We start from the raw sequence: 18,250 nt of genomic DNA on the forward strand, positions 1-18,250 counted from the left end.
TTGTGATTCTTTGACATCCCCACTCCCTCCGAAAGGTGGCGCAGGCTGTCTTAATCATAAAAGGGGAGAGTTTTACCCGGGCAAATTACTAAATAAAAGCGATATTTACAAGACTCGTAGTAATAGCGAAACACAAGGCCCGCACCCTATCGGAGAGTCGTCGCTGTCGGGAAGTAAAGCCGGAAAACCTACCGACGATACGTTCCTCTCCACCCTTCAAGGCGACCTCGTCCCCATCCCCCAGCATACCCGTCCCGAATCCAACTCCACTCCTGATGTTATCCTCTCCTCCCCCAACCTCCTTGGCCGCATAACGGTGGATGTCCTGGAACCTATTGGTAGCGACCATCTCCCTGTCCTCCTCACCATTGCAGACGGTCGTCGCCCTCGCCCCGATCCTCGTACTGATCCTCCCCCTAAGTATGTCCACGACTATTCCCGAGCCGACTGGAATGCCTACCGGGATACCCTTTCCACCCAGGTCGATAGCCACCCTCTCACCTACCACCACCCTGACGATGTCACCCATGCCGCCTCCTTTCTCCAGCAGACCTTGTCTGAGGCCGTGGAGGCCCACGTTCCTACTGTCGCCATCCACCCCCACCGTCCTACCTTACCCCCACAGGCCGTTCTCCTCCTCCATGAATCCCGTCGTCTCTACCGTGCCTTCCTCCGCACGCGTGACCCGGATTCACTACGACGCCACCGGCAACTCCAGCGACACGTTCGTAACTTGCTCGCGGCTAAGAAACGCCGGGACTGGCGACAGACATGCACCCGTTTAAATGCAACCCTACCAATCAACTCGTCCAAGTTCTGGTCGGCCTTCCGTCGCCTTACCGGAACTAAACCCTCCCCCTACTATCCTCTTCTCCACGATGATCACCCCTTCCCTGACACCCTTAGTAAGGCCAACCACTTTGCCTCCTACCTCTCCGATGTTTTCTCCATCCCCGACGATCCCCAGTTCGATTACTCCCTCTTCCCGGATATCCGCGATTGAACTGACACCTCTGTCCCTCCCCTCGCTCCTGGTTTCCAGTACTTGGACAACATTACACACACGGAACTCAATGCCCCTATCACTACCCAGGATCTCATTGATACACTCCGCACCAAACGCAACACCTGCCCTGGTCACGATCGTGCCACCTACCGTCACCTTCGTGAAGCTCCTGTCTCTTTCCTCTCCACCCTGGCCAGGCTCTACAATGTAGTCCTGTCCACCGGTTACTACCCCGACCTGTGGAAAACCTCCCGTATCCTCATGTTCCTTAAACCTGGCAAACCGCCGTCCGCCGTCTCCTCCTACTGTCCCACCAGCTTTACCTCGGTCTTCAGCAAGGTCCTGGAATCTATCCTCACCCGCCGCATCCACCAGCATCTCCGCCAGCACCGCCTCCTTCCCGTCACCCAGTGTGGCTTTCGGCCATCCTTCTCTTCCGACGATCTTCTCCTTCACCTCACTCATCTCCTTTCCGAACAGCTTAATTCCCGTCGCTCCGCAATCTTCCTCTCCCTTGACCTCGAACGCGCTTATGACCGCGTCTGGCATTCCGGTCTCCTCTTCAAGTTCCAAACCTTTGCCCTTCCCATTAACTACGTCCGTCTGATCGGTTCCTTTCTCTCCCGCCGTCCTTCCTATGTCACCATCCATAACACAGATTCCTACACCTTTTTCCCCTCCGCCGGTGTGCCCCAAGGCTCCGTCCTCTCCCCCCTTCTGTACCTTTTGTACACAGCGGACATGTCGCCGCCGTCGCCCCCCGTCCACCTCCTCCAGTTTGCCGATGACACCACGTTCCTCGCCCTTGCCCCCACCCTGCAACGCTCCCAACGCCTTCTCCAATCCCATCTTGACCGGTTCACCGCTTGGTGCAACCAGTGGTTGCTCAAGGTCAATCCCTCCAAAACCCAGGCGATCATTGTAGGCAAAACCACCCCTTCCTTCCGCCTCCTTGATTTCTATCTCACCGTCTATGGCCGTCCTATCGTCCTCACTCCCACCCTTAAGTACCTTGGCGTCACCCTCGACCGTCGCCTCTCCTGGACTCCCCATCTCCAGACGATCCAAGTCAAGGCACGTTCCCGACTCCGTCTCCTCAAGCTCCTTTCCGGCCGCACGTGGGGTCTGGACCCCTCCACCATCCTCCACATCTATAAATCCCTCATCCGCCCTATCCTTTGTTACGCCCATCCAGCCTGGATCTCCGCCCCCCCTACCTTCTATAAATCCCTCCAAATCCTTGAACGCCATGCTCTCCGCCTTGCCTATCGCATCCGTCTCCCCTCCCCCACGCGGATCCTGTATGATCTCATCCCCTTCCCCCACCTATTCCTTTTCCTTGAAAGGATACGGATCCTGTACACCTCCCGTAAACTTGATCCTCCTCACCCGCTCGTGTCCCCGATCCTCTCCCACCCCCGCCCACTGCCGCGCCTGTATTCCCACGTCCCACCCGGTCTCCATCTCTCCACCCTCCTTACCCTCTCCCAAGGTGGCTTCCGCCAGCTCCCCCTCCCTGATGATGTCCTCGTCCCCTCCATCTACCCCTCTTATCAACTTTGATCCTCCCCCCCACCTCCTGTGTCCTCTCCTTTAGGGACCCTCCCTCCCTCCCTTCCCTTCCCTCCTCTTTCCTTTCCCCCCTCCCTCCTCCCCTCTCCACCGGGCTTCCCCTCCCCCTTCCTCCCTCCCCCTCTCAGTGAATATTCGCGCGCCGGAGATCATCGCCGTCAGTGTTTCGTGTGTGTGCCTTCGTTTGTGTGTAGTGTTGTTCGCCGTCACGCCCCCACCGTTCACGTGCCGTCGCCATCATCCATGTTCTGTGCATCGTGTCGCCCAGTGTTAGTGATGTTTCTCGTCCAGCGTGAACGGCTACATGTTTTTTCGATTTTTAGTGTCTACATTTTTTTGCCCACCGTTTTTACTGTCTACTCTGTGCCACCTTTATGTACTACTTGTTGTAACACTCAAGGCTGAAGAGCGGCGTATTGTGCTGCTGCCAGCCCGCCTTTGTATAAGGTGTTAAGATCACAATAAAGGAAAAAAAAAACCGACGATACGTATCTACGAGCAGACGTCTACGTGGAGTACCTAAAAAGGGGACCACAAGAGAGCTGGGGATGGTTCAAGGGGCTTTTGAGAAATGCTTTTCTCGTGTCCTCCGCTGTCTCTTATGAAACATTACGATGTGCACCACCCAAATGATTCAGAACACTTCCAGTTGCCAGAAACCTATATACACTCCTGGAATTTCAAATAAGAACACCGTGAATTCATTGTCCCAGGAAGGGGAAACTCTATTGACACATTCCTGGGGTCAGATACATCACATGATCATACTGACAGAACCACAGGCACACAGACACAGGCAACAGAGCATGCACAATGTCGGCACTAGTACAGTGTATATCCACCTTTCGCAGCAATGCAGGCTGCTATTCTCCCATGGAGACGATCGTAGAGATGCTGGATGTAGTCCTGTGGAACGGCTTGCCATGCCATTTCCACCTGGCGCCTCAGTTGGACCAGCGTTCGTGCTGGACGTGCAGACCGCATGCGGATGACGCTTCATCCAGTCCCAAACATGCTCAATGGGGGACAGATCCGGAGATCTTGCTGGCCAGGGTAGTTGACTTACACCTTCTAGAGCACGTTGGGTGGCACGGGATACATGCGGACGTGCATTGTCCTGTTGGAACAGCAAGTTCCCTTGCAGGTCTAGGAATGGTAGAATGATGGGTTCGATGACGGTTTGGATGTACCGTGCACTATTCAGTGTCCTCTCGACGATCACCAGTGGTGTACGGCCAGTGTAGGAGATCGCTCCCCACACCATGATGCCGGGTGTTGGCCCTGTGTGCCCCAGTCGTATGCAGTCCTGATTGTGGCGCTCACCTGCACGGCGCCAAACACGCATACGACCATCATTGGCACCAAGGCAGAAGCGACTCTCATCGCTGAAGACGACACATCTCCATTCGTCCCTCCATTCACGCCTGTCGCGACACCACTGGAGGCGGGCTGCACGATGTTGGGGCGTGAGGGGAAGACGGCCTAACGGTGTGCGGGACCATAGCCCAGCTTCATGGAGACGGTTGCGAATGGTCCTCGCCGATACCCCAGGAGCAACAGTGTCCCTAATTTGCTGGGAAGTGACGGTGCGGTCCCTTACGGCACTGCGTAGGATCCTACGGTCTTGGCGTGCATCCGTGCGTCGCTGCGGTCCGGTCCCAGGTCGACGGGCACGTGCACCTTCCGCCGATCACTGGCGACAACATCGATGTACTGTGGAGACCTCACGCCCCACGTGTTGAGCAATTCGGCGGTACGTCCACCCGGCCTCCCGCATGCCCACTATACGCCCTCGCTCAAAGTCCGTCAACTGCACATACGGTTCACATCCACGCTGTCGCGGCATGCTACCAGTGATAAAGACTGCGATGGAGCTCCGTATGCCACGGCAAACTGGCTGACACTGACGGCGGCGGTGCACAAATGCTGCGCAGCTAGCGCCATTCGACGGCCAACACCGCGGTTCCTGGTGTGTCCGCTGTGCCGTGCTTGTGATCATTGCTTGTACAGCCCTCTCGCAGTGTCCGGAGCAAGTATGGTGGGTCTGACACACCGGTGTCAATGTGTTCTTTTTTCCATTTCCAGGAGTGTAATACTAGTCTTTAATCGTTTTCACAGCAGCTGCCTCACATCCATACTGCCGGGCTGGGGTGGATGAGCAGTTCTAGGCGCTACAGTCACGCAGGTTTGAATCCTGCTTCGGGCATGGATGTGTGTTATGTCCTTAGGTTAGTTAGGTTTAAGTAGTTCCAAGTTCTAGGAGACTGATGACCTCAGAAGATAAGTCCCATAGTGCTCAGAGCCATTTGAACCATTTGAACATCCATACCACGATAATTTATTTGCTTAGTAATCGGCGATTATCTTTCTGAAAATCACACTACTCCTTGTGCGCATTGCTACACTCTGGCGGCAGTTGTTGGCAGAACTGATGTGAGGTTAGAAATTCTTTGAGATTGTCTAGCCTGCGGAGAAATTTCACTATCATATCTATTGTAGTTTGGTCTTTGAAATGTCAAAGGACTGAGAGAGACAAACCGTAGACTGCCTGGCAGAAAAAGTGGAGCACCCAGAAAGGGGACAGGGAACGAAATGAAAATTAACGAATTGAGAGTGAATGTGAAGTTACTTCAGTGATTACAAAATGGAGTCAAATTACGTGTAAATTTAAGAGTGCAGGAAATCTGTGGCCCACTGTTGTGCCATCAGGATTCACTCAGTCCCCAACAGCTGTGACCTGAAGCCATAATCGATGGCTTCGCGCACTTCTTCATCAGGAGTAACACTAATGTGGCTCTCCAAAACATTTTAAGGATGGGAACTCTCCCTAAAAATGGTTCAAATGGCTCTGAGCACTATGGGACTTAACATCTGAGGTCATCAGTCCCCTAGAACTTAGAACTACTTAAACCTAACTAACCTAAGGACATCACACACATCCATGCCCGAGGCAGGATTCGAACCTGCGACCGTACCGGTCACGCGGTTCCGGACTGAAGCGCCTAGAACCGCTCGGCCACCGGGCTGGCTGGACCTCTCCCTGTGTCGCCACAATACTCACTGCAATGGTCATCTGTGGTAGTGCCGAACCATGATTCATTCCGAATACAATGAAACGCTTTCATCAGCACACCATCATTCCCAGGCACAGCATTATATTTCAACAAGTTACATAAATGGGTAACTGATGGAGACTTTTGAAACAGTGCAGAGGCACAGTCAAAATAGAAAATGTCCATTCCTCTTGGAGTGCTAGTCTTGCAAATTTCACACGAAAACGTCTTTGAAGTTTGGATGGTAGCAGCTGTATTCACGGAAGTAGAGCTGTGGGGAAGAGTCGCGGGTCGTGCTTGAGTAGATCAACCAGTAGAGCACTTTCCAACGAAAGGCAAAGGTCCCGAGTTCGAGTCTCTATCCAGCACACAGTTTTAATGTGCCAGCAACGTTGAAAAAGTATACTTCAGTAAAACAAAAAAACAAAAAATATCCCCATGCATAGCCTGGGTATTACAGCATGTATACCTTCCTCACTGGATAACGTGTCCTCGATGTCAGCATTTGTTCTTGTGGTGGGCACTGATCATAATGTTTTGGTTAGTCAACGTATACCTATGGGAGATATGAATTTGATAACCTATAAGGAGGGACTTGACTACAAGCCAAGAAGTAAACACACTATATGAGGAAAATTATCCAGACACCTGGCTGATTACCTACAAGTTCATGGCGCCCTCCATCGGTAATGCTGGAATTCAGTATGCTGTTGGTCCACCGTTAGCCTTGATGACAGCTTCCACTCTCGCAGGCACACTTTTAATCAGGTGCTGCAAGGTTTCTTGGCGAATGGCAGCCCATTCTTCATGGAGTGCTGCGCTGAGGACAGGTATTGATGTCATTCAGTGAGGCCCGTCACGACATCGGCGATACAAAACATTCCAAAGGTATCCAGAATGAGATTTTCACTCTGCAGCGGAGTGTGCGCTGATATGAAACTTCCTGGTAGATTAAAACTGTATGCCCGACCGAGACTCGTACTCGGGACCTTTGCCTTTTGCGGGCAAGTACTCTACCAACTGAGCTACCCAAGCACGACTCACGCCCCGTCCTCACAGCTTTACTTCTGCCAGTACCTCGTCTCCTACCTTCCAAACTTAATAGAAGCTTTCCTGCGAACCTTGCAGAACTTGCACTCCTGAAAGAAAGGATATTGCGGAGACATGGCTTAGCCACAGCCTGGGGGATGTTTCCAGAATGAGATTTTCACTCTGCAGCGGAGTGTGCGCTGATATGAAACTTCGTGGCAGATTAAAACTGTGTGCCAGACCGAGAGAGTTTCATATCAGCACACACTCCGCTGCAGAGTGAAAATCTCATTCTGGATATTCTACTGTTTCTGTGAGAGCCACCAGCAGACACCCAGAGTCCCAGACTGACCTCGGCCTCGCCCGGACCTGTCCGCAGTGAGCATCGGGGCGCTGGGCACGGGCACGACACTCGGCTGGACCAGCGTGGCTATCCCGGAGCTGCAGTGCGGCTACGCGTCTGCGGCCGGAGCGCAGTGCTACCAGTCGTGGCAGCTGTCCTGGGTCTCGGGCTGCATGTCGCTGGGGGCGCTGGCGTTCTCGCTGCCCGTGGGGCGGCTGGCCGATGTGCTGGGACGCAAGTGGGCCGGGCTCTGCCTGGGCCCCCTCTTCCTGGCCGGCTGGGCCTTCCTCATCTGGGGAGACTCGGTGAGTCCTGCTGTACTCCTCCGCACCACCACACCGCACACCGTTCTTATTGAACTACACTACTGGCCATTAAAATTGCTATACCGCGAACATTACGTGCTACAGACGCGAAATTTAACCGACAGGAAGAAGATGCTGTTATATGCAAATGATTAGCTTTTCAGAGCATTCACACAAGGCTGGCGCCGGTGGCGACACATGCAGTGTGCTGACATGAGGAAAGTTCCCAACCGATTGCTCATACACAAACAGCAGTTGACCGGCGCCGCCTGGTGAAACGCTCTTGTGATGCCTCGTGTAAGGAGGAGAAATGCGTACCATCACATTTCCGACTTTGATAAAGGTCGGATTGTAGCTTATCGCGACATTGGTGCTCGCGTTGGACGAGATCCGATGACTGTTAGCAGAATATGGAATCGGTGGGTTCAGTAGGGTGATACGGAACGCCGTGCTGGATACGAACGGCCTCGTATCGAAATGACAGGCATCTTATCTGCATGGCTGTAACGGATCGTGCAGCCACGTCTCGATCCCTGAGTCAACAGATGGGGACGTTTGCAAGACAACAACCATCTGCACCAACAGTTGGACGACGTTTGCAGCAGCACGGACTGTCAGCTCGGAGACCGTGTCTGGGGTTACCCTTGACGCTGCATCACAGACAGGAGCGCCTGCGATGGTGTACTCGACGACGAACCTGGGTGCACGAATGGCAAAACGTCATTTTTTCGGATGAATCCTGGTTCTGTTTACAGCATCATGCTGGTCGCATCCGTGTTTGGCGACATCGCGTCGAACGCACATTGGAAGCGTGTATTCGTCATCGCCATACTGGCGTATCACCTGGCGTGATGGTATGGGGTGGCATTGGTTACACGTCTCGGTCACCTCTTGTTTGCATTGACGGCACTTTGATCAGTGGAGCTTACATTTCAGATGTGTTACGACCCGTGGCTCTACTCTTCATGCGATCCCTGCAAAACCCTACATTTAAGCAGCATAATGCACGACCGCATGTTGCAGGTCCTGTATGGGCCTTTCTGGATATAGAAAATGTTCGACTGCTGCGCTGGCCAGCACATTCTCCAGATCTCTCACCAATTGAAATGTCTGGTCAATGGTGGCCGAGCAACTGGCTCGTCACAATACGCCAGTCACTACTCTTGATGAACTATGCTATCCCGTTGAAGCTGCATGGGCAGCTGTACCTGTACACACCATCCAAGCTCTTACTCAATGCCCAGGCGCATCAAGGTCGTTATTACTGCCACAGGTGGTTGTTCTGGGTACTGATTTCTCAGGATCTATGTACGCAAATTGCGTGAAAATGTAATCATATGTCAGTTCTAGTATAATATATTTGTCCAATGAAAACCTGTTTATCATCAGCATTTCTTCTTGGTGTAGCAATTTTAATGGCCAGTAGTGTATATCAAATAACGGTTTGCATTATGACATTCAAACTGCACAGTTGGCCTCAGGGCACTGTGGAAATTAGTATGTGCATGGTTTTCTTTAATTCGTTTGGTTTAGCAATGAAGCCCTCTTTCATTTGGACGGGTTTGTCAATAAGCAGAACTGGCGCATTTGGGGAACTGAGAATTCGCATTTCTCAATCGCGAAGTCTCTTCACCCTAAACATGGGATTGTGTGGTGGACAGTGTCCAGTCACGGAATAATCGGTGCGATATTCCTCAATACCATGGTACTACCAAACTCTATGTGAAGGTTTTGGAAGATGATTTCATCCCTGTTTTCCAAAGTGCCTCTGATTTCGACGAGATGTGATGCATGCGAGACGGAGCTCGACACCATCAAAGCTGGACAGTGTTTGATGTCCTGGAGGAGCACTTTGGGGACCGTATTCTCATTCTGGGCTACTCAGAGGCTACTGGCGTGGGCCTCCATTGTCTGCCATATCCTCTGGATCTGAACACGTGCGACTCATTTTGTGGGTCTGTACTAAAGGCAGGGTGTACAACAACAATCCCAATACCATTTCTGAGCTGAAAACAGGTATTCAGGAGGTCACCGACAGTATCAACGTTCTGACACTTCAGCCGTCACGCAGAATTTCGCTATTCGTCTGCGCCACATCATCGCTAATGAGGGTGGGCATACCGAATATGTCATAACCTAAATCCGAACATCTGTAGTGGCGTTTACATGTTGAATAAAATGTGTGCACGACGTAGTTTCTAACTAACTTACGTTTTTGTTCATACAGTTCAATAAGTGTCACCGTGTAGCTTCATGTCTAGTTGCGGCGAGGTCCAAAGCGATTTTGCGATGGTGTATGCTGAGAGTATCATTCGGAATGCTATACTGTTTTATGGTAGCGTGTGCAGACTGCATAACCTGTGGAAGTGACTGGACTGAGACCTGCTTTGTAAACTTCCAGCACCACTGTTCACAGCCTATACTACCACTTCTGCGCCCTGTCGCACAATGAATACACTCTGATGTTCTTAAAACGTACTTATGTTTTAGGGACATGTGTTCATCTTTTATTTAACAACGTAAGCCTGCTTTTAGTAAATACGACGGGATCCTATGATTATTTAATGATCTGTTACCATTTTAAATCTGACATTTCGTGGGGAACCAATATTTTTCTTAATTTTTGGCCAACATTGAACTTGACAACATGCTGAGTGTCTTGCAATGTATGTTAAAGGCATAAAATCAAATACCTCAAAATAACATGAAAGACCGAAACCTGGGATGTACTTAAACGAACAGCACAAGACACAAGTGGTGGTGTATTGCTCCAAAAAGAAATTGCCTTAAGGGGACATTGTACCGGGTGATCAAAAAGTCAGTATAAATTTGAAAACTTAATAAACCACGGAATAATTTAGATAGAGAGGTAAAAACTGACACACATGCTTTGAATGACATTGAGTTTTATTAGAACAAAAAAAAACAAAGTTCACAAAATGTCCGACAGATGGCGCTGGATAGCAAAACGTCAGTGACTGCGCATGACAATCGTGTATAAAAGGAGCTGTAATGAGAGAGAGAATCAGATGCGCCAGCAGTCGCAGCATGTTGACGTTACCTGAAAAGGCGCCTTTACTGAAGCTGTATTATCAGAATGGGGAATGTGCTAGTTCAGCGTTACGATCCTAAAGCCATAGGAAGGGGATTGGAACAGGTAAAGGTCCATTGACAAATGCAGCTGTGGCGAGAATGATTTCGAAGTTTGAAGCCATGGGTTGTTTACACGATAGACCCCATAGTGGCCGACCGAGCACAAGGCGCAATGCTGCTGAGACAGTTCAGGAAGAAATGGATACTGTAGCGTGTTCGTCTATGCACGGAGAAGTCAGCGCTCGTGCAGTCGCATGTCGCACCGGCTTTCCATACACTACTGTTTGGTTGGCACTTAGGCGTACCCTCCAATGCTATCCGTACAAAATCCATCGGCATCGTGAACTGTTACCTGGCGATTTAGTGAAGCGGAGGGCATTTGCGGTGTGGGCGTTTCAAAACATGGCGGAAGATGACGATTGGTTGAGTAACGTGTTGTGGACCGACGAAGCTCATTTCACGCTCCGAGGGTCTGTCAACGCCCACAACTGCAGAATTTGGGCTACCGAAAATCCTAGAACTGTCATGGAAACTCCATTGCACGACGAGAAAGTCACGGTATGGGTTGGATTTACCACATCTACCGTTATCGGGCCTTTTTTCTTCGAGGAAATGCGTGATTCTGGTTTTGTAAGTGCTACAGTGAAGGGTGAGAGGTACGCGAATATGTTACACAACCGCATCATCCCCAGCGTGGCTGATAAACACCTGCTGGAACGTACGATGTTTATGCAGGATGGCGCTCCATCCCATACTGCTAGACGCGTGAAATATCTCTTGCGCACGAGGTTTGGTGATGATCGTGTGCTCAGCCGCCACTTTCGTCATGCTTGGCCTCCCAGGTTCCCAGACCTCAGTCCGTGCGATTATTGGCTTTGGGGTTACCTGAAATCGCAAGTGTATCGTGATCGACCGACATCTCTAGGGATGCTGAAAGACAACATCCGACGCCAATGTCTCGCCGTAACTCCGGACATGCTTTTCAGTGCTGTTCACAACATTATTCCTCGACTAGAGCTATTGTTGAGGAATGATGGTGGACATATTGAGCATTTGCTGTAAAGAACATAATCGATGCTTTGTCTTACTTTGTTATGCTAATCATTGCTATTCTGACCAGATGAAGCGCCATCTGTCGGACATTTTTTGAACTTTTGTATTTTTTTGGCTCTAATAAAACCCATGTCATTCCATGCATATGTGCCAATTTGTACTTCTCCATCTACATTATTCCGTGATTTATTCAGTTTTCAAATTTATATTGACTTTTTGATCACCCAGTTTCTCCTTTGCTGCCAATGTTAAATTTTATCTAATTTTGTGACCCATTATCGTGGAAACTCTTTAAGAGACAAACTTACAGTTTTCCATAATTATTGAATGCACCTTTCTAGATATACTGGACTAGAATTATTACTAAAATTGTATTGTGGGGCATGTCCTCTTTTTTTTCAAACACTCATTTTTTGACAGATTTTGTAAATAAATGAACAAAAACAAAACAACTTAGGATATTTTAATCATTCTAGTTCCATATGTGTTGAATATCACTCTTGGCATGCTGTGAGAATTTCATGCCTCTACCATGAGTACTTTTTTAGAAAATGGGTAATTTATTGCAAAAGAATGTAGTTCAGAGATATTGAGGTTTAAAACTTTTTAATTACAAATTCTTATACTGACTTACATTTCTGCGTCTTTTATGCTCTAGAATTGCCCTGGCCCATAGCCTGTGTCTTCTTCAGTGTCACAACAGCCCAGTGCTTGCCTCCTCCTCTTCTTTCTGGTTTCTTTTGTCATTTGCTGAGCAGCTAACTCTGCTTCACGTACATGAAACTCATCCCCTTCCTGCAGTCCTTTAACTGCGTTCTGTCCCAATCTTACCCCTAACTTCTCCAGAACCTTAATTCTTTCATATTTCCCACCATTAAAAGTTATTTCAGCTTGAGGCACTGCTAACTTTAGAGTCACAAAGCCAACAAATACATTTTTACGCACATGCCACCACACAACATAATTGAAAGACTCATTTACATTCTGGGTCTTCCTATGTAAAGATTTGCTTAGTAGCTCAGGATTTGCCAAATCTCTGTAAATATCTTTGATTGCCTCCATTACTGCTGAAGGAAGAGAATTTTTATGTGTAAATTCATGCAGGGTGTCAGAAAATTCAGCTTGCCTATATTTACACAAAGTGTTTTGTGGAGGTGGACACAAAGCATGACATGGCTTTTCATCGGTTGATATTCGATGAAAGAAAGTGCTCCACACAGCTCTTTTCATCTTCTCTAAATTGTCATAGTTATCTCTAATGGCCTTCGCATAATATTGCTGTAATTCATCAATTACTTTGTCTGCTACTTTTCCAGCACATTTTATTGTCTTGCAATCAGACACGACACTACTTTGAACGAAAATTAGTATCAGAAACAAAGGACTGATTTGTTTATTATTAATTCGAACGTCTGAGACGTAGCAGCAGGCACAGAACAAAGCAATTCACAGCCTTCTAGACGGTGTAGTTCCCAAGATATGACTGCTCAACTGTGCCAGTATATGCGTAGCCGCGGAATTTGACAGTCACACGTCAACATTCAAAATACTATTTGAAGGTCCCACAATTGTCTGATTTTAATGTATTATGTACCGAAATGTTCAGGAAACTCCAAAGTACATTATGGAGTAGAAAACAGAAAATGTCAAATTTCAACGAATTTCACGTACAATGTCCCCTTAAAGATGCTGTCGTAAAAAAGGAACAGTGTCGTCCTTATACAATCATCATCTCCCAAATGTTCCTCTACTGTATGCAGTGAAAAATCCTGTAAAACATTTTTGTCTGCCTCTGCAAGTACAATAAGGAAACCACGCCCTAGACACGAAAGATTCCGAACACCGTCTTCTCCATACTTCACTGCTGGTATTACACTTTATGGCGGGCAACATTCTCAAGGCATTCGAGAGACACAAATCCTTCCACCAGATTGCTACACGGTACAGCCTTCCTCGTCACTCCAAACCACGTGTATACAGTCATACACTGTGCAGTGCCATCGCTTTTTACACCATCTCGAGCGCCGCTTACTAAATGAAGACCGGCTCGACTATTGTACCACATGATTCTTAACGCCTTTTTGCACAATCACTGTGCAAGCCGAACTGCTGGTAGAACTTTGGTACTCACTGGAGATTCCGTCCTCTCTTAACAGTCGATCTTCACAATGCACGACGGTTTCTCTCCTTCAGTACACGAGGTCTGTTCTGGTCTCGGTTTAGTCGTGGCTGTCCCTTCACATTTCCACTTCACAACAACGTCACCAACAGTCGACTTGGGTAGCTTTAGAGGGCCTGGAACGTTCCTGATGATTGTCACTCAGGGGATATCCAATGGGTAGTCCACATTTGAAGTCACTGATTTCTGATGTAATCTGTGAGACCCGATTTTCTCCTGACCTATACAATTTTCAATCTACTTATGGCAATTCAGCCAGGTAATATTTACAGCGACCGCCGATATCTCAGCAGGGGTACTCCCCGCCATTTTCAAGGCACAAACTGCAACGGACAGGCGATGTACAGGCAAATTTAAAGCCTCGTTTCCTGGAGCAATTCAGGAAAGATTACACACACACACACACACACACACACACACACAAACGCTGAACACTAGTGCCACAAGGATGACCAAAGCCAGAGGTATCGATAGTGAAAGACTACGAACTAGCAGGTGAGGTAACATTGACTTTGTCCCTCTGTTTTTTGACTTGGAAGAGGGCAGGATTCATAGCAGAGTTCAAACAAAAGCCTCCATCCCTGTTTACAAGGTTGCTCGCTAATTTAATCTCAACAGCTTCCTTAATAACACTGTCCCAATAGCTGGACTTGCATGCCAATATCTCGGTATTGTTACATAACATAAACAAAAATCTCCATCCCTGTTTACAAGTATCAGGAACTCAGATGATTTCTTGTGTCGTTTGGAGCGAATGCACTTCAATGACTGATATTCTAGTAAGTTTTGATGTGGTCTCTCTGTTCACTCGTGTTCCTCTGTCTGATTTGTTGCGGTTAATTGAGTATAGGTTTGGTGTTGAATTAACTAATGTCTTTCGACATTTGTTGACATCCGCTTACGGTACTTTTTATTCAGTGACCAGCATTACGAGCAGACAGATGGAGGTGCTATGGGTAGCCCGTTGTCTCCTGTGATTGCAAATTTGTTTATGGGAGACCTCGAGCAACGTGCATTGGAGTCAGCACCTTTGAAACCCGCCTGTTTCTTCATGTATGTTGATGATACTTTTGTTGTTTGGTCTCATGGTACGGAGAATTTGAAAACCTTTTTAGAACATCTGAACTCGATCCACCCGAACACTCGTTTTATGATGGAGGTGGAAGAGGATGGTTGCCTTCCCTTTCTTCACGTTTTGATTAGGAGTAAGATTAATAGATCATTGGGAAATGTAGTTTACCGGAAACGTACTCACACTGACTTCTATTCACAGGCTGATATTTGTCACAATCCAGCTCAATGTGAAGGGGTACTCCGTACTTTGGCACACAGGGCACATGTCATTTCCGGCACTGACACTTTGCCAGCTGAGCTGGCCCATCTTCAAACTACATTCCGTCAGAATGGTTATAGTGATAGATTGAACGTGCGTTGCGCTATCGACCAACAGTGCATCGGGTGACTGATGATACTGAGTCTACTGCCTTTTTGCCTTACGCAAGAAGAATTTCCAACAAGATCGGTCGTATTTTACGGAAATACGATGTGAAATGTGTTTTCAGACCTCCATCTCAAATTAGAGTGTTTTTGGGTTCTGTTAAGGATGATCTTGGTCTGCCTAAGACGGTTGTATATAGCATTCCTTGTAACTGCAGCTTGGCATATATTGGTCAAACTATCAGGACCGTGGAGAACCGATGGACTCAGTGTAAAAGGCAGACACGATTACAGCAGCCAACTAGATCTGCTACTGAAACTTCCTGGCAGATTAAAACTGTGTGTCGGACAGAGACTCGAACTCGGGACCTTTGCCTTTCGCAGGCAAGTGCTCTACCAACTGAGCTACCCAAGCGCGACTCACGCCCCGTCCTCACAGCTTTACTTCTGCCAGTACCTCGTCTCCTACCTTCCAAACTTTACAGAAGCTCTCCTGCGAACCTTGCAGAACTAGCACTCCTGAAAGAAAGGATATTGCAGAGACATGGCTTAGCCACAGCCTGGGGGATGTTTCAAGAATGAGATTTTCACTCTGCAGCGGAGTGTGTGCTGATATGAAACTTGCTGGCAGATTAAAACTGTGTGCCGGACCGAGATTCGAACTCGGGTCCCGAGTTCGAGTGTCGGTCCGGCACACAGTTTTAATCTGCCAGGAAGTTTCATATCAGCGCACCCTCCGCTGCAGAGTGAAAATCTCATTCTACATCTGCTACTGCTGAACATTGTTTGGATACTGGTCACCCTATGTTACATAACAATACCGAGATAATAGCATGCACGTTCAGATAACGGGACAGTGTTATTATGGGAGCTGTTGAGATTAATGTAACGAGCAGCGTTGTAAACAGGGATGCAGGTTTTTGTTTAAAATCTGCTTGCAATCCTGCTCTTTCCCGTGTCAGAAAACAGAAGGACAATGTTACCTCACCGAGCGAGGTGGCGCAGTGGTTAGCACACTGGACTCGCATTCGGGAGGACGATGGTTCAATCCCGTCTCCAGCCATTCTGATTTAGGTTTTCCGTGATTTCCCTAAATCGATTCAGGCAAATGCCGGGATGGTTCCTTTGAAAGGGCACGGCCGATTTCCTTCCCCATCCTTCCCTAACCCGAGCTTGCGCTCCGTCTCTAATGACCTCGTTGTCGACGGGACGTTAAACACCACTAACCTAAGACAATGTTACCTCACTTGCTAGTTCTTAGTCTTTTACTGTCGATGCCTCTCACTTTGGTCATCCTTGGTGGCACTAGTGGACAGTGTGTGTGTGTGTGTGTGTGTGTGTGTGTGTGTGTGTGTGTGTTTGTGTGTGTGTTATCATTCCAGAATTACTCCGAGAACTGAGCTTTTAAATTTGCTTGCACATCGCCTGTCTGTTGCAGTTTGTGCCTTGAAAATGACAGGGTGTACTCCAGCCGAAATACACTATCAAAAGTATCTGACCAACCCAGAAACATACGTTTTTCATATTAGTTGCATTGTGCTGCCACCTACTGCCAGGTACTCCATATCAGCGACCTCAGTTTGTCGTTAGACATTGTGAGAGAGCAGAATGGGGCGCTTCACGGAACTCATGGACTTCGAATGTGGTCAGGTGACTGGGTATCACTTGGGTCAAACGTCTGTACGCAAGACTTCCACACTCCTAAACGTCCGATGTGACAGTGAGGTGGAAACTTAAAGGGGCACGTACAGCACAAAGCATACAGACCGACCTCATCTGTTGACTGACAGAGTCCGCCGGCAGTTGAAGAGGGTCGTAATGTGTAATAGGCAGACATCAATCCAGACCATCACACAGGAATTCCAAACTGCATCAGGATCCACCCAAAGTACAATGACAGTTAGGTGGGGGTTTACAAAACTTGGATTTCATGGTCGAGCAGCTACTCATAAGCCACACATCACACTGATAAATGCCAAACAATGCCTCGCTTAGTGTAAAGAGCATAAACATTGGACGGTTGAACAGTGGAAAAACGTCGTGTGGAGTGATGAATCACGGTGCACAATGTGGCGATCCGATGGGAGGTTTGTGAGTATGGCGAATGCCCAATGAACATCATCTGCCAACAATAAAATTTGGAGGCGGTGGTGTTTGGTGTGGTCTTGTTTTTCATGGAGGGGGCTTGCACCCCTTGTTGTTTCGCGTGGCACTATCACAGCACAGGCCTACACTGATGTTTTAAGCGCCTTCTTGCTTCCCACTGTTGAAGAGCAATTCGGGGATGGCGATTACATCTTTCAACACCATCGACCACACATTCATGATTCACGGCCTGTGGCGGAGTGGTCACACGATGATAACATCCCTGTAATGGACTGGCCTGCACAGAATCCTGACCTGAATCCTACAGGACACCCTTAGGATGTTTTCGAACGCCGATTTTGTGCCAGGCCTCACCAACTGACATCAATACTTCTCCTCGATGCAGCACTCCGTGAAGACTCAGCTACCATTCCCCATGAAACCTTCGAGCACCTAATTGACCATAGACCTGCGGAAGTGGAAGCTGTCATCAAGGCTAAGGGTGGGCCAACACCATATTGAATTCCAGCATTACTGATGGAGGGGCCGGTCATTGTGGTCGAGCGGTTCTACGCACTTCAGTCCAGAACCCCGTGACTGCTGTGGTCGCAAATTCGAATCCTGCTTCGGGCATGGATGTATGTGATGTCTTTACGATAGTTAGGTTTAAGTAGTTCTAAGTTCTTGGTGACCGATGACCTCAGAGCCTAAAGTCCCATAGTGCTCAGAGCCATTTGAACCGATGGAGGGCGCCCTGAACTTGTAAGTAATTTTCAGTCAGGTGTCCGGATATTTTTGATCACATAATTGTAGGTGGTCGCTGTAAATATTATCTGGCTGGATTCCCTGAAGTGGTTTGAAAAATCACGTGAAAATTACTGCTTCTCTGCTGACAACACAATACTCCTCACCCCGTTTTATACCGTAGGAGCCCACCTCTGTTGATATCTAGTGGTGATTTCCGCATTACATAGGACTGACTCGGTTCTTATGATCAGAGAGTATAAATTGGAGACCAACAAGAACAACAAAGTGGCTGCTGATGTCTTTTAAATCATCTATATTGTTCCGCTCAATTAGTGTTCTCATTTGAAG

At 48.3% G+C, this 18,250-nt stretch overlaps 1 protein-coding gene across 1 annotated transcript in view; it reads left to right on the forward strand.

Annotated features, from left to right (window-relative positions):
- Positions 1 to 18,250, forward strand: part of LOC124553536 (solute carrier family 2, facilitated glucose transporter member 8-like) — a 57,778-nt gene that overhangs the window by 33,621 nt on the left and 5,907 nt on the right. Inside the window, exon 4 of the mRNA XM_047127384.1 lies at positions 7,040 to 7,308. Coding sequence (XP_046983340.1) covers positions 7,040 to 7,308 — 269 coding nt within the window. The remainder of the gene's footprint in view (positions 1 to 7,039; positions 7,309 to 18,250) is intronic.

Source organism: Schistocerca americana, chromosome 11 (genome assembly GCF_021461395.2).
Source record: "Schistocerca americana isolate TAMUIC-IGC-003095 chromosome 11, iqSchAmer2.1, whole genome shotgun sequence".
In the NCBI taxonomy this organism is placed as follows: Eukaryota; Metazoa; Arthropoda; class Insecta; order Orthoptera; family Acrididae; genus Schistocerca; species Schistocerca americana.